At 34.8% G+C, this 23,071-nt stretch overlaps 1 protein-coding gene across 1 annotated transcript; it reads left to right on the plus strand.

The window, feature by feature from the left end:
- Positions 1 to 5,963: 5,963 nt before the first annotated feature.
- LOC129245174 (endocuticle structural glycoprotein ABD-4) lies at positions 5,964 to 22,866 on the plus strand. Its single transcript, XM_054883195.1, has 3 exons — positions 5,964 to 6,109; positions 15,746 to 15,873; positions 22,352 to 22,866. Exons 1-3 carry the CDS (start codon positions 6,101 to 6,103, stop codon positions 22,617 to 22,619), a joined length of 405 nt encoding a protein of 134 aa, XP_054739170.1. The 5' UTR covers positions 5,964 to 6,100; the 3' UTR covers positions 22,620 to 22,866.
- The last annotated feature ends 205 nt before the right edge of the window (positions 22,867 to 23,071 follow it).

Below are 23,071 nucleotides of genomic sequence, written 5' to 3' on the forward strand. Positions count from 1 at the left end.
ATAAATGTACATATTAGATAAGTGCACATCAGTTTTTTCTTAAACCTCACATGCAAATACGAATAAAAAGTGAATTTAAAGAACAAGTTGACCTTCGAATGAAATTATTATCAACTTTATTGAGATATTAAAAATGCAGGCATCTCAACCGACCCGAACTCGGTTTGTACTTAACAGAAGTTAGCGTCATTGGTCAATGCAATCGGCAATTGGTAATTGGCAAGTGGCAAACAGCAGCTTGCACTCAACTTGCACAAGAAACTTTTATTGTTATTGCTTTTACGCGCGTGCATCAAGTTGAACTTCTTCATCGATTGACTAATTTTAAGCACAAGTCAATGGTTAAAATGAGCATGCGATAACAATAACTACAATAACAACAACACCCGCAAGAACTTGTGGAAAAACTGGTTACGTCTTTCTTTAGGCATTTATGGCATTCTCAAGTGAAGATGTATGTTAGCGCATTACTCACATGTCAAAACATATGGTAGATACATCTAAAACATGGCTAAGGATTGTTGCTGCAATGCCAGCAGAGACAAGAAACAAGTGACATTTGTACCTCCTTAACTGTGTCGCCATATAAACACACTTACTTACAACACTGTATATGTACATATGTATGCCAGTATATATGTTTTACACGTATGTATGCTGGCGGTATCTGAAAGGCGGAGCAACCAACTAATCACGTAATAAAATTCACCGTTTAATTGGCCAAATAATGTTTAACAAATACATAAATATTAACAAATACATATGAAATATTTAAATATTTTTTTTTTAAATAATAAAAAACATAAATTATATTCATGCTCTGCCAAAAAGACTATGTTTAATATTAAGAAAATACTTAATAAAAAATTACAGAAATAAAATGTTTATAAAAAATCTCTCAAAATTCCTAATTTCCCAACATACCAACATATCAACTTGTACTCTTACTTATACAATGAGACAATGGCTGTGAACAATGCGCTGCGACCCAATCGAAGTCGAATCAAATGCAACGCTTCTGCCTTTTGGAGTTGCATCCCACTTTAAAATAGAAAAAATTTAAGCACAGCAACAGTAAATGCATACATACATATCTACATATATACGAGTAGAGCATGCAACACCCGCAAGAACAAAGCATTCAAAAATCACTACAAAAAAAAACAGATGCTTGCAGTGCATTGAATGAAATCTTTTGGGGCAATCTTGTCACGAAATTCTCGGTGCGATTGCTTGCGCGAATTTTCATTTTCATACATCTATAGACACAAACTTAAAAATGCATATACCATACTTAGCTAATACTGCACAGTGTGCGCATTGCCCAAAATAGTGAAAGCCTTGAAACCAATTGGAGACTCCAGGATTGCATATACAAATTTATAGTAAAAAGTAAACATTTTAATCTTTTCCTATGTTAATTTAAATTGAAATAAATCTATTTGCCTTCAAATATAATTCCACTTTTTTATATATTTAAGAAACCACACTATGGTTTGGCCAAACTTAACTTCCAATTTGGTGTACGCTGTAATATTTTTTTTCAGCTGAAGGGTCTACAGTTTTATGCCGCCTCTGAATGCCACATGATTTTGTATGAGAGGTTTTTTCATTGAAAAAATACACCCGTAGGTTTCCCATTGTATATTATATATAATGCATATATATGTATGTTAATATGTAAATATAAGATAGTAAGGCCGACCATTCTTCGTTGTGGCTCAATCAATTTAACATATAATGTTTCTCTCCTCCACTAAATATATGCACTAGGGCTGGTCGATTTAAAAATCGCTCATTGCTCTGTGAAAATCGTATTCTAGGGATCAAAATAAGAAACTTTGCCGAAGGAAATATACCTCTAAAACGAATTCTGATGTCCCCCAATTTGGGTCGAACGAAAAATCCCACCGGGGGTGGCCGATCCACCCATGCCAGTGGCACACCCCCTGGAACTCACCTGGGGGGTTCCCCATACAATCATTTCAAAATATCACCATTTTTGGCCAATGACATGAGAAAAGAAACTAAAAAGTTCGTATTCGATATATCAGTTTTCCAAATTAAAAATTATATGTACCTGTTTTTAAAATGTTTGAAAATTCACTTGAAACTCTGGTGGTAATAGAGCAAAGAAAGCCCTAATACCTTATACGCATGCAGAAGAAAACTCGGTAAGACTTGGTGCTTCATTAAGGGCGGAGCCTGGTTTATGAGGTCTAAAAATTGCATCTCGTTACGATTTTTTTTTTTTTAAGGAAAAAATTAATTTAGCACTGCAAATTTTTTTCTATCTTTTAATGAACATTTAAAAAGTATAAAAAATTTTTGTACTAGTTAAAATAAGTTGAAAAAAATGTTTAGCATAGAAATTAGTAGAGCGCTGCAACGCTGAAGTTTCCAACTGGCGTACAAGATACAGCTCGTAATTATTATCTAAAGCAAAAAATTGAAATGGATTTCTAATTATCATGATTTTTTATTCTAGATGAACTAAGAAAACTGAGAGAAATTCCAAAATTTCAACTTTTTGGAGGTTTTAAAGAAAAAAATGCCTTTCTATAAAAAAAAATTCACTTCAACTTGGTACTCGTATAAAAATCTTGAAACATTTTTTTTATCTACAATATTTTGTTAGTTCAAATAAAAGAGAATTTAATACTGAAGGGAACAAGCTATGATTCATTTCAAAAGGTTCATTCGTTTTTTTTTTTCATTCATGTACGCCAATTCAAAGAAATCATAAAAATGAAAAGTCGAGGAAAGAAGATAAAGTTTGTACTATAGCTGTCCGGTCACAGCGTAACTACCTAACGCTCGCCTACCTTTGGCTTTGTATCTACGGAAATATTGAAAATTAGGCTCTGTAACTTTGTGTGAATATTCTGAAATATATTAGGAATCGCTTAAAACGAAAAAAAAAAATTGATTTTTTTGACCTTATAAACCAGGCTCCCCCCTTAAGACACCGCGGTCATTAGACCAATAAAGCTCTATGGTTCGCTAGTATGGTAGACATCGTGTGATAAAGTGACTTACGTGAAAAGATTAGAAAGCGTGCACAGGATTTCAGGGAAATGTGTAACCGGCGCTATGAGCACAACTCCAACAGCGGCAATAGAAAGAATTCTCAACTGGCATCCAATCAAACTAGTATTAAGAAACTCAGCCAAAATATATGCTTTAAGACTGAAGATATCAGTACTATTCTCACTGAGCTTTTTTTGTCGCAGCAACATTCTGAATTCACACGAGAGGTCAGACTACGTGATTCCACGAGTTAAATTTGGCAAAAAGCCTAACGTCATTATGGAGCAAAATGGATGGCAGAAATGTCTAGAATCCAAATACCATTCATACAACTTCTTTACAGATGGGTCCAAAATGGCGGAAGGAGTAGCAGCGGCTGTGTTTTGTCCGCAATTTGAATTCCAAAAGTCTTTCAGACTCCCAATGAAATTTGAAACCTATGCCGCAACAAAAGCAGCTGAATTAGCTCTGAAATTAACTCCTCTTACTACTCGGATGCACATTTTCATTGATATTAAAGCAATAGATGAACTCTGCGGAAATGGGCAGGTCACTATTTACTGGATACTAGGACACAAAGGAACACTCTCCTTTCTGAAAATGGAACTAAGTGAGAACTAGCTCTGGAATCTCAGTCGATATGGGAACACTTAACCTCGTACAAAACTGCCAAAATTATGCTAAGAACTTGGAATACTAAAACTGCAAACTGTATTTTATCGCTTCCTAGGAAAAAATGCAAAATATGGGTTGGAGTACTGACGGGACACTTTCTCACCCCACAACATGGGATTAGTCCAGAGCAATGTGTGTAACACATGCCACGAAGCGTATGCTAGAGGTAATTCGGAACACCTTCTATGCCACTGACTTCTTTCTGTAGAACTCGACCAATATGCCTAGGATCAACATATTTTTCATCCTTGAAGGATATTGCTGACAAAAGCTTGAACGACTTGTTAAAACTCGCGTAAACGTGTGGTACTATAATAATTATATAAAATGATATCTTCGACCCTTGATACATAGCACTGCCAACACAATGGACCCTAGGAGTCTAAGTGAGATATTTTCACAGATCAGCCAGCACTACCTAACCTGGTGGGAATTTTGTCCCGCTTTTGAGTTTGCGGAGCCGTTTAGGGATAAATTCTAAATAGTAGATGCAAAAATATGAATTTTTCAACTAGCAGTTTTTTATCCACAATTTATCCATTTTCAACCCATTGTCCATCAGTAAAAACTTGCACACACACACACACCCACATTAAGCCACTTAAAAAAAGCTTTGACATTTTGACCCACCAATGGCAGCAGCGGGCGTACAAAGTAGGTAATAAACAGAAAATTTGCAACCAAAAAGAAGATTATCGCAATAAAATAAAACAATGGCACTGGAGTGCCAATATGCCGGCTGTCTGACTGTTCGATTGTCTGACTGATTGACTGCAACACAGACTCAACATTTTGATGCGCCACACCGATTAGAACTGATTTAAATATATTTAGATATAATTACGATTTATTTTTTATAATAAAAAGCAAAGGTGAATGAGTGAGTCTTTAATTGCCTTAGAAAAAATATATATAGAAATTATACGAAATACGAAAAAAATTCTATTCAAGCAGCAAACGGAAATTTCCGCCAACTTACAGGGTCGCCTAATAAATATGCGCGATTAATTACTATGATATTAGCAGCGATGTATTCCATTTTAATAACTAAATGCTAAGTGAGCATCACGTTTTCATAAATTCTTATTATTATGAACGAACATAGACAGGGCAAGTGCAATTTAGATAAATCCAAATTGTTTACATGAAACGCTATGGGTGCACTTTATTATGCAAAACTCTAACAAAAACAAAGAAGAAAAAAATATAGCAGAAAAAGCTGGTCCCGCTTTTACCCATCCATCACAAAAACGCCACCACATCATAGTGACAGCTCATCAAGTTAAGGTTGCGCATGCGCAGCGTCGTACAAACGAAATTGGAGAAATAAGCAGACACCAACTAAACATGCAGGGCAACGGGTGAACAAACACATTTATGCACATTCATCCATGTTGATATGAAATTTCTGCCTTTTTCTCGACACTTGACTCTGCTCCACCATTCATGTGTGTGAGTGGTCGCTGTAATTCGCCCAACAGTGGCACATAGCTCACAGCGATACAGCTCAAAACCTCAAATCGGCCTTAGGTGCGCACATCCGCAGACCAAAATTCAACTCAATAAATCTCGAAAACTTGCTGAAAAAGCGCAAAGCGCAACGACAAAGTGTTGAGTTACGATGCAGCCGAAGACAAATTTCAAAGGCACCACTAAAAGTTAAAATGGAATAAAAAATGGTATAAAAGAGAAAAAACAATTTGTACTTGCACTTTTGTTTACACTATCAGCACCGGTGGCGTCGGCGTCAGCAGTAACACCGCTGCCACAATCAAAGCTGCTTAAGCTGCTTCTCTTACCGGCAACAGCATAACAATATTTATTCAACATTTTTCGCATTGACTTTTCTGGTTTTTTGTAATTGTTGCAGTACTTTACACGTTGTTGTCTCTGTATCTAATTCATCGCTGTGTACACATAGCGCTTTGCTTACCTTTAGCAGCGCGGCCTCACTTTTGGCTGCAACGTCAACGTTAGCGGCACCAGCATCAACACTACCACCTTAGCAGCTTCTGTCTCTTCTAACATTTTTTGTTCAGTTATCTATGAGCGCAGTAATTGTTGTTGCTTGCATTGGCATTGTGAAGATTGTTATAGTAGCGCTGTTGCAGTTTACTTCTTACCTCTCAACTTCATACTGTCCAGCTCATCTATGTGAGTCTAGCTCACTTAACTTTAACTGATCTCAGCTCAACTTAGCTCATCCCAGTTGCATCTCATCTTTTGCGCATATAAATATCGCCACTAGTTGGCTACGAGATCATTAACAAAACTTTTGTGCAATTAACCACAACCCAAAGCAGGGTTCTTGCACCGTTAGAATACAAGCTTTAGCAAATAGAAGGCCGAAGGATATCTTTTACTGTGTTCAAGTGTGAATAAAATTGTGAAAAAAATGAAAATTGTAAGTGAAAATTCAATAATATTTCATATTATCTTTCAAAGACTAATTATGAAAATTGTTATCAAGTGTACATATAAAATATTGCGAAATGTGACGGTAAATATCGACAGGCAAGCATTCAATATTTAAATAATCCTCTGAAGAAGAGCTTTTTTCGCTTGAAAGCAATGGCACTTAAAAAGTTAGAAAATGAGTGGTTGTAGATACAAACAGGATTCTCAATTGAGTGATCATGTTATGAGGCACCAAAGATGCAAGCATATAAATATAAAAATGTGCATCCTTCGCATGATGCTTGAAGGGACTTGAAAGGTTTGTGCCGCTTCCAAGCGTCAGATGGTTTTTCACACCACTATTAAGAAAAATCTGCTTTTCATCAACGTCTCACGTCCACAGTGATTGCAGTTGAGTAGACAGGCAGTACAACAAATTGTAGTACAATAACATAACAGTGAGATATTCATAAATTTGTTTAGCTTTGTCCAAATTATTCGCCTAGAGCTGTGCCATTTTTTGATTACTGAGAAGGTAAAACACCGTCAAAACAAGCAAAATGCAAATATTATTTCCGTTATCTTAAAATCTTCTAAAATATTAGTCTTATATGAGACACTTTGTAAAAAAAAGTTTTTTGTTCAAAATGGCGCAATACTGAAAATAAGGTCAACATTCTCTAAAATTAAAGAGGATGCGATAGTTGGCAAGTATGTTAATCGAAATGAAGGTATCTACCGCAAAATTTGTATGTGCTATGTGAGCTTCATTAAAAAGTTTTGCGAACAGATAACGAGAACCGCCCGGGTGTTTTTATTAGAGAAATGCTCCATTAACATTTATAATCAAATTGTCAGTTGGAAATTTTGAAGAGAAAGGTAGCTTATAAAAATTCAATAATAAATTTGGTCACTCTAGTGTTTCACTGCAAATAAATAATAGATATTCCTTACAATTTTAGTAACTCTCTGCAGCCCGCGCTCTATGCTCCAACTAGGAGTTGGAGGATCAAATATATATATATATATGTATCTGCAATTATGTACAAAACATTAATATAACAGCAGTTTAACCTTTTTTCATATTTTTGCCAACTTGTCTCAAGCCATTTTTCGCAAAGCGGTAATTATTAAGTTGTAAATCTTTCCATTAAAAAGTAATATATTTGTAAGTGCCCGTACATATTTACATAATTGAGGGCATTGCAAAGTTAACATAAAAATGTTTTACAATTTAATTGCTTTATTATGCAAATTTGCATTTGACGCTTTTACAGCTCAAACAAAATTTTTATTAGTCTTGTTGCAATAATGTTTCCAAAAGGTTTGTACTCCACAAAGTTATATATTTTCATTAAACCGTTTAACATGATGTGTTCTAAAATTCTAAAATTGAACAGAAACGCACGAAAAAATAAGTATACATAAATAACACATGAGCTGAAAAGTCCCGGCCTTAAGCAAGAAACCACGTTTTTTTGTTGTTCAAAATTAGCTTTATTCCAACGTAATTTCCATCAAGAACATCGCAATCATTTCAGCGCCGCTCTAATATTTCAAAACCACTTTTGTAAAACGATTTACCTTTTTCCAAGCTTACACGTGCTTTTATATCTTTACGATGTCAGCTCAGGCATCTTCACTTTTCAAAAACGATTTTGTAGATTTTTCTGATGTTTCTACGACCACGTTTGAAGTCAGCAAACCATCATTTTATTGCTGTTTGTGATGGAGCGGAGTCCGCATAACAACCCAAGAATAAGCAATATAAAATTGAAACACGAAATTCTTTTTGATCGATTGTTTTCAAAATAACAAAAGTAGAGTCACTCTTAGCACAGTAACTCACGAACCAATGAATAGAATATGATGAAATTTTAACAGCTGTTAGGTTAGTACTAACTTAAAAAGAGGTGAATGCAGTAAAACTAGAGCCATGTGCTAAATAGGCAGTAGTTATTTATTCTAAATTTGTAAATAGTACCAAATATAGATAAAAATGGGTAGTCCCAAACAAATAGAATTTTACATTTAAATTTAATGACTTTTTCCTTAGAGTCTCTTAATCCATAATTTCGAGTCCATCATTTGAAATTTCCAATATGACTTCGTATTCGTAAATATCAACCGTAACAGCACCTTTTTAGCGTTCTTGTAGCCAGTTCAATTAATTTAAAAAAATTGTCTCACAATTTCGGATATTGAAAATCCGAATTTAACCCTGTAATTAACAATCTTTAGATTTGCAAAGTGTACAGTTTCGATGAGAAGTAACGAATTTTAAAAACATTTGTGCCATATCGGATGCTCAATTTCGAGTTTGTCAAGTTTGGTCATAGATTTGAATTCAACACATCAACCAATTTTAATAAATTTTTTACATTCCCTCTAATATTATTTAGAGTTTGGATGGTTAAGAAAGTTGATAAATTATATTCGCGTCGCTGACAGTCGTATCGCACGCAATCTTAGGCTCCTATGTGATTTGTTGAGAGTACCTCGAGATTTCTTTATAAGTATAAATTGTTTACTTGATAGTCGAATGCCTGTTAAAGAAATAGAAGTCAAAGAAATAGAAGTCAGAGTAGAAGCAACCGTAACCGATTTTGATTTAATACTTTCGTACACAGTATTCACCGAACCGATCTTTCCAATCTCAATTAGACTTTTAAAAAAGTGAGTAAAAAATAAATTATAGTTCTACGCCTGTCAACTAAAGATTACTTTTAAATAAATAAACCTCCAAATTTGCACCTTAAATATTTTAATGATAAAAAAAAATGTTGCGAAATTTCTTTACTCCAAGTCCAAAATTTTATTTTAAATGTAATTCTTTTACACTCTGAGCTTCTAACTTTATTATGCCAATTAACACATTTTTTGTTCTCTTCATAATTTTCTCCTCTACTTACAATTCGTTGTTGAGTTTAAGTAAAGATAAATTAATTGAGGCGATACAAATACAACAAAACCACATGGCTTGAAAATAGTTGATCGAAAAGCGAATTCTCTTATCTAAGCAAATTTGACTTTGTCAAGCGATTAAGAAAACAAAAAAGTTAAAGTGTACTTTAAGATTGGGAGTTTTTTACCGGTTCAGTTAGTTAAAGTCACTTTTTTTGTATTTGTATGATTCAATGTGCTAGAAGTTTTCGGCCGGGAATGGCAAACCTCTGAATGTATTTCTGCCATGAAAACATTTACCATTCGGAGTCGGTTTAAAACTGTAGGTCTCTCCATTTGTGGAACAACATCCGCGCGTCAAAAATAGGAGGAGGAGCTCGACCAAACACCCAAAAAAGGTGTCCAACTATGTATATATACATCTATATTTGTTTGGGCTTGCAAATGTATGTAAATAACTTGAAATTTTTCTAGTTATCAGCTGAATTCGTATTGGTCGTTTGAGACGCTGGGAGTTTGTGCTTTCTATTAGTGGGTGATGTCGCGTGTCAGTATTCGAATGATTCGTTAAACGATACGATACTGTATCGATATGAGATGTATATCTTCAATTGGGGCGCACCAAGGAGCATCGGTTAATGGTTCTCATTATTTTCGATTGTAGTCGTTGAATAATGTGGATGTTAGTTTTACTTGCAGTTCCCAAGATTTCTATGAAGTGTGCCCAGATTGGCACCATCACAGTTTTGTATATAAGAACTTTATTCAATAATGCCTGCCAAGTACGCAATGTAGTTTCCGGAATCTTTTTTACCTTATTTCTTTTCAACATGATACGTTCTTTCCAGAGAAGTCATGCCAAGGTATCGTGCTTTGGTGTCTATCGGAATTTGTGAAATTGTTTATTGTCAGACTCTTATGCCCTACTTTCTTGTTAGTGAAGTGACCATGAATTTCAGAGTTATCAATAGTTTGGCTATTATGTTGAATTGCAATTTTTTTTAATGATCAGCGGGTAGTTTTGCTTTTTCTGCTGGAGTTTCGGCCAAGAGTTTGTCCTTGTCCTTAGAGGAGGTTGGTCGATTTTTTCGCATGCCGTCCATAGTGAATAGGTTGTAGCTCTAGTAGTTAATAGTTATGCAATATATTTTTAAAATTTTTCGTCCGTATCCACTTTTAACAGATCTGACTGATTTAATAGCTCAATAATATTGGATAATGGTCAGATGGAAGTCCAAACTTAGGGTTATTTCCAAGTGTTCACGTTTAATATCTTTCATTACATAAAATTCGATCAAATCAGAATGCTTCATCTTATCAGTTGACCAACAAATTGGTTCTCCAGAGCCTAAAAAATTTTTCATTATTGCATCACAAAGATTTTTTTCTTCTGCTTTGTGAAGTCTCTCTTAACGGGTATCACATAAACTGGACATATGGGGTGGGCCATGTAAAATTTCCTTTTTGAATCCGCTATAAAAAAAACTAATAAATATTTTTTCATACTTTTTTTTTTATTTTGAAGATTAAACATTGTCATTTATGAATGAAAAATAATATCGTTCAAATGACTGCCACGACTGGCTTTACAGTAGGCCATTCGATCAACCCAATTTTTAAGCACGTTTTCGATTGTTTGGGCTCCAATTTCATGAATGGCAACTTCGATTTCGTGTTTTAAAGCATCAATCGTCTCTGGATGCTTCGCATAGCATTTGTCCTTAACGGCTCCCCACAAAAAATAGTCCAAGGGGCTTAAATCACACCTCCGAGGCGGCCAATTGATATCGGAATTCAAAAACGGCAGCCAAAAGTTCGAGTGTAACTTTGGCAGTGTGACAAGTTGCACCGTCCTGTTGAAACCAAATGTCGTCCATGTCATCCTCTTCAATTTTTGGAAACAAAAACTCGTTGAGCCTGTCACGGTAACGCTCGCCATTTACTGTAACCGCGGAAGAAGAAGAAGGCTCACCACTTTGGAAATAGGTTTTCAATATTTCCCAATTTTGTTCAAGCATAAGCGTCCCATATCGTAAAAGCTTTAAGTAAATTATGAACACATTTGACATGTCATTTGTGTTACCATTCTCAAAAAACTAGGTGGTTCAAAAAGCAAACGCTATATGGCCTACCCGTAAAAGCAAAACTTCACTTATAATCCTCCTAGAATGTCTCATTTTGGGTAATTTCAATTGTAAGTAATAGCAAAATTTTAACATATTGCAATTTCGTGTCAAATTATGTCATAAAAAATTTATGTAATAACAAGTCACCATAAAACAGTCTGCCAACAAATGCAATTCAGTGTTTTTTTTTTCTAAAAGCAAACTCATTTATTATACAATTTTCTAAATTTTCATGCTCAAAACGTTCAATATTTTATAGCTTAAGTTAATGCAAGTTTGTTTGTATATTCAAAACTTTTGTAAAACCAACTACTATCCAGGAAGATAAACCTTGAAGGTAAGCAAAGCTGGGATTTCAGTAGAAAGGCATTTAAATACAATAAAAAACTCCTTACCAACATTTTAACGGCTTTAACTTTCTGCAAATTTTAAACTTTATTCAAAGTTGCATAAACAGTTATTGTTACAACGATACCGGCCAACTTCATAGCATTGGTTTTTATACAAATATAAAAAAGCTATTCAATTGTTCGATAAATGGCGCAAAATATGTGACTAACGCGCACAGCCGCTAAAAACATAACAGAAAACCAAAGACAGCGTAAAAAATAGACGTTGAACTTAAGAAAATATTATAAGCAGACAATAATAAAACGTATGAGCTAAGCATATGAACAATTAAAATTTATAGCCACTCCGTCTTATGGCTGACTGAGGCGAATACTCAGAGGGGCAATTGAAGATGTCCGCTGCAAGTCACAAGTAAATTTGTAGCAAGGAAGTGTAGCTTTAAAGACACATAAAACTTTAAGTAAACTGAAGTCATGGCAATTAAAATGAAATCAGTAAAATTAACCACAGACGCCTGACTCAAGCTTAAGGCAAGCTTAGATAATGGCCGGTGATGGGCGTCTTCCTCCCTGCTGCGGCAGCAGCAACAGCCTCGGTAGAGGGTGTGCAGTAGACACGCTCATCACATTACGACAACAATTAAATGTTGTTCAATTATCTGATTTGCAACGTTTAAGGAGCGTTAGGCGCATAGACGATTTGGTGTCAGCCAAGCAAACCAGCAATCGCCGAGCCATGCCATGCCACTCTGGCATGTGAAAAGGTCAAATGCTGCCGAGGCTATATAAACTACCATAGCGACTGATGGGCTGCAGTGTAGCAAAGTGGTTGCCACGGAAATTTTGTCACAATCTACTGCTAAAAATAGCAGAAAAAACAAATAAACAATAATTGCAACAGCACCTATGGCATAAGTCAACACACCGTGTCTGGCTGACTAGCTGAGTGTTTGGAGTGTTTGGCGACCCACAGAGACAGAGACTGAGGCAGCTGCTTGAGTAGCCAAACGAGGGAGGATGGCACAGTTGTTGCTGCAAGAGTGTGTCAGAATAAACCAAACCAATACTTAGCACTTTAAATGTATATAACAGGCCATGCTGTACATGTAGGTATGTGATCATTCGTGAAATATCAACCCAGACACGTTGCCTTGCAGTTTCAAAAAAATCTATTTATTTTTTCTTTCTTCGAAAAAACTACCTAAAAGTTAACCTTTGCTTGTGTTTGTATGTGGATATGTATAGCTTCAAGGCGTTGCTCCTCATTGCTTTAGACCATCACATATGCTGAACTTTTTTATGGGCACAGCCCAAAAACAACAATAACAATACTCGTCAACTATTTCTGCGCAAATATTTAATTAAATTCCAGTGTCAGCACGGCGTAGGAAACACGCGACGACCGCTTGCTTAACATTTAATTTATGCAGTTATTTACATATGAGGATTACGACATAATTTAATTTGCAAGAACATTGTGAGCAAGATTGTACAAGAACAAAAGCTGACAAAGTATTGGAAAATTTGCAAACAAACAAGCGTAAAATCAAAAATTAACACTTCTTTGGCAATCATTACAAGAGATTTTCTATTGCAATGTACAAGTACATAAAGTGTGAATGAGCACTAAGCCGAAAGTGAACAATGACTAAATATCTTGAAAAACGCAAAATATACATTCATAGGTTTACTCATAATTAAAAATGCAAAAATATTTGCAGCGGCTGTTTCTTGAGTACTCTCATGCAGTACCGCATATCCCATATATATATAATATACACTCATACTTCTAAGTCTTTCACAAATTCACCTAAAACAACAATACCAATTCTAACAACTGCAGCCTCAGACAAATTGCGATAATTAAGCACATTAGGCGCATTGTTGATGTGCGCCGACGAACGCTGACAGCAGCCTCGGTGTGTTTAATGTGTGCGAAAACACAGAAATCAAAAACAAATATAACTCGTAAGTACATACTCACACTCATTTCAAGTACTTCGCTGTACTTCACTACATGCGCAAATAAGCGAGCAACAAATATTGCTCATAAATAAAGGTGTTGCCGGGCATAGCAGTCAGCTGTCAAGTCAATGGCAATTTGAGTAGTTGTAATTGTTGGTTGGTGTTGGCAGTTAAAATAAATCAATGTTTGCGAGATTGCAACTACATTACGAAAGCAACTAGTCAAATACAATTGATAGAAGTATAGAAAACAACTATTGATTAACTATTGAACTGGTGATGATTGTGTAATGATTGCCTATGATGGGTTATGCCATCGCGTTGAAGGATGGCAAGTGCAATTATTAGTGTGAACGGATATGTGCATATGTGATGTGGAGAAAAAAGTTAATTATATGGAAGTGATTTACTTTTAAAATATCAAAATAATACTTTTAAAATATCAAAATAATATTAATTATTTGTTTCTAGACAAAAATACTACATTCGAGACCAACGCCATATGAACAAATAGTGGAGCAAAATGACCGAGTAGGAAATTTTATGTAGTTACATTTACATTGTTTACATTTGTCGCAGCTGATTAGTTTTTGCCAGAATTTTTTGTATGCGGGCAAAAATATCTTTCTCTCTTTCCCAAGTGCAATATGGAATCTTTAGTTATCATGGTTTGTGACGGCACTAGATTGTGTGTTGTATTTGTTGCCTGCAAAAAGTATGAGGAGTTACCAACATAAGTAACCAAATCCACCAAAAAATACCAATTATTCAAATTTTGTATTCCAATTTCATTAAGGCTTTAACACAGCCATAGTATACGAGTATACTGAGGTATCGATCGTGTTGAAATAAAAGGCAATCGCCCAGCGTCTTGTTTGGCGTTCACGCGTATAGGTTTAAACTACTTAATCCAGTGCAGAAGTATAGGTTTGCCTTACAAATATTAGTATGATTTATAATATCAGGATTAATTTTTTATCATCTCTCACTTGAAGAGAATGACAAATTTATGATTTTTTGGGAACATCAGAAGCAATTGTTACGTGTACGTTTGACTTAAATTTGTTTGTATTTTTTTTTTTCTGGGCAAAAAACGATCAAAATAGTGTAATTGTATCCCGATTTATGCAGAAAAGCCATCTCGCACAATAGAGGTTTCAGTTAACAGGTCAATTTCATGAAATTAATCACTGATCAAATATTTCGTTCAGTAAATTAATTGTATCTCACGTTGCGGGGCATCTCCTGCATGGAGCACTAATTTCTGATATTTGTTGCACGAAAAAGACTGATTCTAGTGGCTCGCAAAGCGTTTAAATGTTAAGTAATAATACATTTCAACAATGACTTGTGGCGAATTGAACCATATTTCTTAAAACAAATTTCAACGATTTCCAAACGTTTTTCTACCCATAAAGAATTTCCAAGTGAAGTCAATTTCAAAACAACCATGAAATGCGTCTAATCGGCAGATACAACATTTATGCGAACGTATCTTTGGGTGTTTGGGTGGGACGATTGTGGACTCCATAAACATAGTTGAATCGGAAGCCAGTCTGATATAGGTCGTCATTCCTTTTTCGTCAGCCCTTAATATCCTAGTAATATCGTAATAAGCTTTGAAACATTTGTAACTATCCTAGTTAAGTATTTTGGAAGTACTTGGAAATAGTTTGCAAAAAAAAGCATTGCATATACACTACGATATGACCTCTGCAGTCAAACGGCGTTATTCACTAGCCCTAGAAGAATTAGAGAAGCCATTTGAAAATATTACATTTTTAGAAGTAAGCAAAGATGGCATATTACCAGGTTTGGTCACATTTCACACGTATTCACACACTCGTCCAATCAGTCGTTGTTCAGACGGCAAAGAAAGAACATGAGGAGGAAAGGTTGTGCTAATTTTTTTCGTGTATCACGAACACAATCTCAGTTTTTTGGTAAACAAACTTTGATATTTTACTGAACAGAACAGGCGCAGGCCTGAAATTCAGCCATATGCATTTAAATGCGTAAATACTTAGGTGATTTCAGGTATACATGTCTTATTTTCGTCAGAAGAAATATGCAGTTTTAATTCTAATCAAAAAATTTATTTTTACATTAAGACAAATTACTTTCTACGTTTTAATTCTAAGATAATAAACTCATAAACTGCTGTGCTTCATGTTTTGATGCATTATTTCCACACCTTTTATTGTTTTTTTTTTTTTCTCCAAAGCTTTTTTTATTCAACTACTTATTAACACAGTTTTAATTTACAATTATTTTAGATCATTTCCATTTTCTTTTCAGGAAATCGCATTACTTCTCATCGCCTGCACCGCGTCTGCTGTGTTTGCCGCGCCACAAGCGCAGGGTGAACCAATAGCCATTATTAGTCAGGAGTCGAATATTGAACCGGATGGTTCATATAATTATAAGTGAGTACTGAAACCACTAAGAAAATGATAACATACTTTGCGGCGCAAAGTTTAACATAACCAAAAGAGTTGGGAAACAAACTTGCTACAGAGAGCACACGCAGCCCTGCAACTGTAGTAAATCACAAGCAATTTATCACTTGAAAGGCTACTTTGATTTAAATTCTTTTAGTTGGTGTGCTGGAAGAGTGTTGTAATCCAAAACAAAAAAATTTTAAATAAATATACCGAAATTACCGCTGTGAGAAAAATCAACATCAAGGGCTTCTTATAAGGCGAAAATGTGCATTTATTTTTACTTAGGCGTGAGAGGTTTACAGCACACACGCGATATGTCGTTTATGAAAACTGCTATAAGATCATTGCATTTTATTATTGGTAAAATTAAATTAAATAACATAAATTTAAACATTTTTAAGTGAAAAGTAAAATTCACTTGCGAAGTTTTTTTCTTGGATAACTATAATTTATCAAGACTTATACGTCAACACAGGATTGAAGGTTCTACACTTATACGACATTGCATTGCATGCCGGTAGAGATGTGCATCAAACAAGCCACAAGTAGCGCGATAATTTGACTGAATACCCGTAAAAGGATGGTCAAACATAAGCTACACCCAAGAAATGGCGTTGACCGAATTTACATGGAATCCACAGTTAGTCATTACCGTCTGCAGCTCCCGTCACACTGTTCATAATATACCTACGTTCCAGCGAAGTGAAAGCTGAGTTTTTGCATGGACTTTATGGTTGAAGCCTCTATTAGAAACTTACTTTGCTTTCATCAGACCTCGACGATATAACAATAAATTCATTGATAGACAAACAGAAACAAATCCCTCACAAAACCGTCGACCTCCTTCAGAATAGCGAAGAAACACCGTCTACCTCTTTTTCTGGGTGATTCATTAATAGTATGGGTATCAGCCCATTGCGACATTGAGGAAAATGGAAAAATTGATATACTTGCGCACCCCGGTTCACAGTTTCTGACAGGGACATAATCGCTGACATAGGAATGCCTTGTAAACTTGAAACCTCTTTTACTTTACTTATTTTTCTATGAGGTCTGTCCCTATAGGACACTGTCTTATAGGGAGGCATACTTTTACACTAGGAGCGCAGACAAAACAACTTTTGTAGAAGTTACAAAACGAAGAAGAGGAGGCGCCGAATTTGAAGCTATTTTACCAGTGTCCTGCTCTAGCTAGATGAGAACATTTTAAGCTTTCTGCTCTGGATAAATAATTCTGCAAAATTTGACAAAATTTGAGAAATTTGAAATAGTGAAAGTTTATGCTCGAATTAGTCTTAGAAAAGATAGGGTGCAATTTTCCCCACGTGGCATCCCAAAGCAGCAAGTCAGTAAATGGGTTACACTACAGGCCAACCAGCTAACTGTCTTATGTGCGATTTCAATCACTAACTTTAATATCAAGTGAAGTAAAACTATTTTTGCAATTAACATAGTTAGGCTATAGACGAATTATGTATAATGATAATTGATTAATTCTATGATAAAGAATCAATTATACTGGCATGACTCATGATAATTTAGATTGTTTATTGATTTGAGCGATTGATGCTATGAATTGATGCTTCAATGAATTTCATAATTGTATCCCCATTTTCGAGGGTTGGCTAATAGAACGTACCTCGGGTAAAGTAAAAACAACTCAACTCCAAGATCGCATTGATTTTTGACAACTTTTTTTCTACCGAAGTTGGGTGTTTCTATATATGTAAATAAAATGACGAGTATTCGTTATATACTTTAGAGAAAATGCGCAGTTCATATAAAATACGACGCAGTTAATTTGTTTTTTTTTTCTACTAATTAATTAACCAAATAATTTAGAAGAATATTTCACAATAATATTTAAAATCTGTTCGTTTCAGTATAAAAATCATTAAGAGTTAAAGAAAAATTAGAGTTTGAAACATTCTCAGAATTTTTTCGACCAAATTCCTTTTTTTGTAAATTTCAACTTTTATTATATCCTCAACTATTGCGCAAACTTAAATAAATTAAAATTAAACTATGTCTATACAAATTAATTAATATTTTACCTAATTTGCAGAATTTCAAGTTTTAGTTTTTAACTCTCACTACATTACGGAAGCGCTGATTTATCTAATACACATTTTATGTACCCACTTTTTGATTTAGTAGTCGCAACATGCCACACAATTGCTCGAAAAAATTTTTGTTTTTTATGAAGCTGCCAAAATTAATAAACATAAATTTTTAGCCCATCGTTTTTCCGAATTCAAATGTTCAGAGTTCAAATCAAAAGTTCAGAAACCTTTATGAAAACACGTAATCACTTCGCTAACATTATCAATTGAAAATATTAGAATGATAGATTTGAAACTGTTATTGTTAGCAGTACACCAAAAGACGTTTACGTCAAGAAAGAAAATAAACTGTCATGGAAATATTCAACAGCATAAATTCTTTTCGATTCTTATACCTATGCATAAATATTAGACGTGTACATGCATACATATAAGTATATATGTATTTAAACAGCAGCGATTTCAAGTTGACCTATAAAATTGGAAATTTATACCTATTTTACAAGTTTCGCCACTATAGTCAGCCAATCAACTTGCTTTTAAATATTTATTATATTTTATTTATGATAGTATTCCGCAGCCAGGCTTTGTTGAAAAATTATTTACTCTTAATGTCAGATTCTTGTTTCAAAATAACTACAAATTGAATTTTAAAAATTTGTTCTGTTGATCTGTGCCGCACATCTCACTGTATATATCGCTTTTTAAAAACACATTAACCAGTTTTTAAATATATCGACTACTTAGTTCCAGCTAAGCGCAGATGAAATAGAAAAATTAAGTCAAAATACAATAGAATAACTTATTCGTAGTAAAGAAATTGCTTATTTTTAATTACAAGAACGCATTAAGCCAATTTTTAAGCTCTTGATGAAATGAAATGAAAACAAAGCAATCTGTATCGATCAAAGTAATTCGTATTCACAAAAAATACATACATACATACAGAAACATACCAAAAAACATACTACTCAAGTTGTATATAACAACAAACATTCCTTGTGGGGCACTGCCACTACCGGAAAATGTAATTTTGAGTCAGTTGCTCTTTGATGCACTTTGGCGCCCCTTAGCTATCGAACTTTGCCTTTTAAGAGTTTTCTTCTTATCACCTGGCCCGTAGTCCATGAACGCTTTCACAGCGACGGTCAGAGGTTGTCACTTGATATTTATCCAAATCACTTTACGCTAACTAAATATGGCCTCAGAAGTTGCCTCACTTTGTCCAATACTCTCATTTTTCCAGACGATTTCCAGAAAGCTCTTATGGCACTTATCGCCGCACTTATGTATCTCGCGTTGGTACTTGCTGATCGCTTAACTCATCGTCATGGCTCTTAGCCTAGTAGACTGATTTTCCCCGTTTATTTAATGGTTATTTATTTTCATATTTATATTCCTGTGAACGACAGGATGAGAAAAATATATTTTTATCACTTCCTTCATTGCTCCCTTAGTTACGAATATATTTAAAGAGTCCTAAGCCAAAGTGAAATAAGAATGAAGAAAACAAAATTACACAGATTGAAGTATAAAAATTAGCGTAACTATGCAGTAAGGTGTGGTGTGAGAGAAAAATAGTCAGGTTTTCAAAAATGCAAATAAGCTAATGTAAACAATTAACATCATAGAAAAAGGGATGATTTTGTCAATTTCACTGAGAATCGAGTCTGGATATTAGCACAGGCCACTTGAGACCTTTTTTCAGTCCTACGTACAGGGCATTCAATTACTATAGCACAGGGGCTTATTGACAAGTTTTGAGTTAAAAAAATTACAAGAAAATATCAAACCTTTTAACAGAATTTTAAGAAAAATTTCGAGTAAGCAAGGTTTTGGTATAACAAACGGCAAGTTTGAAGTCGCTCATAAATGCATTGATTTTAGACCATTGTTTTTTTTTTGCTGACGGTGTTGGCGGTTTTCTTCCGTGTGCATAAAAATACAATAAGTTGAGCGTTTGTTCCAACCACTGAGCTAAGTTTTATTCTATTTAGTCTGAACTTGTAAGTTTGTAATATTATATATACATACATAATTGGCGCTTACACCCTTTGCTGGGTATTTACCGAGCTCCTCTTCCTGGAGTTTGAAACATTAGAAACATATATTTTATTAGTTGGTAACACTTATTCTCTCTTAAGTTATGGTTTTCGCAAAGTGAAATGATCTCAACACTAAAAATATAGTAATAAAACTATATTTTTGCAAGTAAATTCATGAAAAATTATTATTTTATTGCAAAACGCGTAACTGAAAATTTCAAATATAAGTTAAGCTTGTGTAGCAAATTATTACTATTTTTCATTGTTATCCTATCATTTCTTCTTAATTGGCGCGATAACCGCTTACGCGATTTTGGCCGAGATTAACAAAGCGCGCCAGTCGTTTCTTTCTCGTGCTAACCGGCGCCAATTGGACACACCAAGTGAAGCCAAGTCCTTCTCCACCTGATCTTTCCAACGCAGAGGAGGCCTTCCTCTTCCTCTGCTACCACTAGCTGGTACCGCATCGAATACTTTCAAAGCCGGAGCGTTTGTATCCATTCGGACGACATGACCCAGCCAACGAAGCCGCTGGATCTTTATTCGCTGCGCTATGTCTATGTCGTCGTAAAGCTCATACAGCTCATCGTTCCATCGTCTGCGATATTCGCCGTTGCCAACGTGCAAAGGTCCAAAAATCTTACGCAGAATCTTTCTCTCGAACACTCCAAGCGTCGCTTCATCGGATGTTGTCATCGTCCAAGCTTCTGCGCCATACGTTAGGACGGGCATGATGAGAGTCTTGTAGAGTGTTAGTTTTGTTCGTCGAGAGAGGACTTTACTGCTCAATTGCCTACTTAGTCCAAAGTAGCACTTGTTGGCAAGAGAGATTCTACGTTGGATTTCAAGGCTGACATTGTTATCCTATCATTTACTATTATTAATATAGATTGCTCAAAAAATCATTAGTTAACAAATATACCCCCATTATTTTTTTAACGAAAAAGAAAAAATCGTTACCATAAAAATACAAAACCGCAGCACTCTCCGAAGCGGCATCTGTTGAAAATTCTCATATGGTTGGAGAGGTAATTTCAGGAAATCCTTCGTGTTGTTAAGTTGTGCTTTGTTTGAGGCCTACCTCCAATTATTTTTCTTGTAAGTAGTTTTGAAACCTAATATTAGTTTGGTGAAAAATTAATCCATTATTTTTCCGCACGACTACGACATACCGATCAACTTCGATTATAGTTATGATTTTATCGACATTTTCAGTATTATCTACATTTTCTTTAGCTTCAAAAGTGCCTAAATGGAATGCAAACCAAAATTTCACGTAATTAGCTGTTACAGTATCAGCACCATAAACATCATTCACAATTTCATCGGCCTTGCATCTTCGCCTTTAAAAAAGAAAAACTGTAAAGTGTACCGATTTTTTTTTTTTGTTGACCTCCATTGTTAACACCCTGTTCTCAAAACTGAATGGAACAATCAAAAAACAGCAAAAGAGTTTTTTAGTGTCAAATGTCACCCTAACAATGAGCATACACTTTGAATTGGTTGACCAATTCTTTACGAGATATTAATCACTACAGCCATCTACCGAGAAAATGATGTATTTCTTCTTCCCCAAAATGTTTCCACTTTTTGAACTTATTTTGCTATTCTATTCTTGTGCTAAGATGTTTCAAGTATTCAGAATTGATACTCAATAGTAAAAGCAACTGTAATTGAAAAAATTCCAAATCTAAAAACTCAGCAAAAGAGATTGTAAGTTTTAAAATTTCTTTTAATATCAAATCATTCCAGCTGCTTCGAGACTTTCTTTAGCCACTGTTCATTTAGGTTTATGACTTAATCATAAATTCTTTTTCGATGAAATTTAGGCAGTAAAATTTTTTGCAACTCTTACGCGACGATTATTTGTCGCCACTTAACGGTGCCAACCAGACGATACCGCAAATTTCTTTATTTTAATTTATAAATTTCATTTATTATTGCGCCGCACTTAAGTTGACAAAATTTAATTTCATTTAATTAAATCAGTTTGAAATTCCAAAAAATACCTGTTCCATTTGCAATGCAGTGTGATGGTTATTTTGTGTTTCTGGAATAGAGATAAACAAGCAAACATTTCAACTACCTGTTCTGGGCATACTCAAATGATTACGAAATGGGTTTGCAATGCGTCTACGTCAATGCTATATATTTTTGTAAAATCAAATAAATATTAATGAGTTCATTTGTGTAAAGGCTTTTTTAAAGCTAAAACGATTTATCTACTTAGATCGGCTAATATTAAATACACATATCAATAATTATTTATTAGTGAGGAAATAAATTAAATTTAAAAATAATTTCTCTCTTTTTCTTGCACCCCTCTCCACATTCTCAAATTTCCCATTGCAGCTATGAAACCGCTAATGGCATTAAAGGCGAGGAGACTGGTACGCTTAAGAAGGCCACCTCACCAGATACCAGCGATGTGATTATTGCGCGCGGCTCTGTCAGTTACACCTCACCCGAAGGTAATCTAATTACGCTCAACTATGCTGCAGATGATGAGAATGGCTTCCAGCCACAAGGCGAACATCTGCCCACACCACCACCAATCCCACCAGCAATCCAAAAGGCACTCGACTATTTGCTCAGCTTGCCCCCAGCGAAACGTCGTTAAGCTTTTAATAGCTTAAACACTTAATGGTGGATGAATGCGAAGAAAGACAAGTTCATTTTTTTCGCGACACATGCACAGAAGTAATGTGACAACGCAACAAAACAATTGTATAAATATATTTTTCTAAACTCTTTAAGAGTTTAATTCCCTGCCATGAGAAGCCCTCAAAGATTGCTGTACTGTACAATAAACCTTTTATGTAACTAAAACATATGGACGAATGTGGACACGCATACAAATTATCAAACGCAAGCACACACATACATATAAACACACATGTGAAAAGGAAATTTTGCTAGCATCAGTGAGTTGAAGCATTTGTAGTGAGGTGAAGTGCAAATGTATGTAAGAAAAGATATAAAAGAAGCAAAAGGTAAAACTACTAAGTACACTGACTGAATGAACCGTTAAATATAATAAACAAAAATTTATAATAATACAATTAAAAATTA

The sequence above is a fragment of the Anastrepha obliqua genome, chromosome 4 (assembly GCF_027943255.1).
Source record: "Anastrepha obliqua isolate idAnaObli1 chromosome 4, idAnaObli1_1.0, whole genome shotgun sequence".
Taxonomy (NCBI): domain Eukaryota; kingdom Metazoa; phylum Arthropoda; class Insecta; order Diptera; family Tephritidae; genus Anastrepha; species Anastrepha obliqua.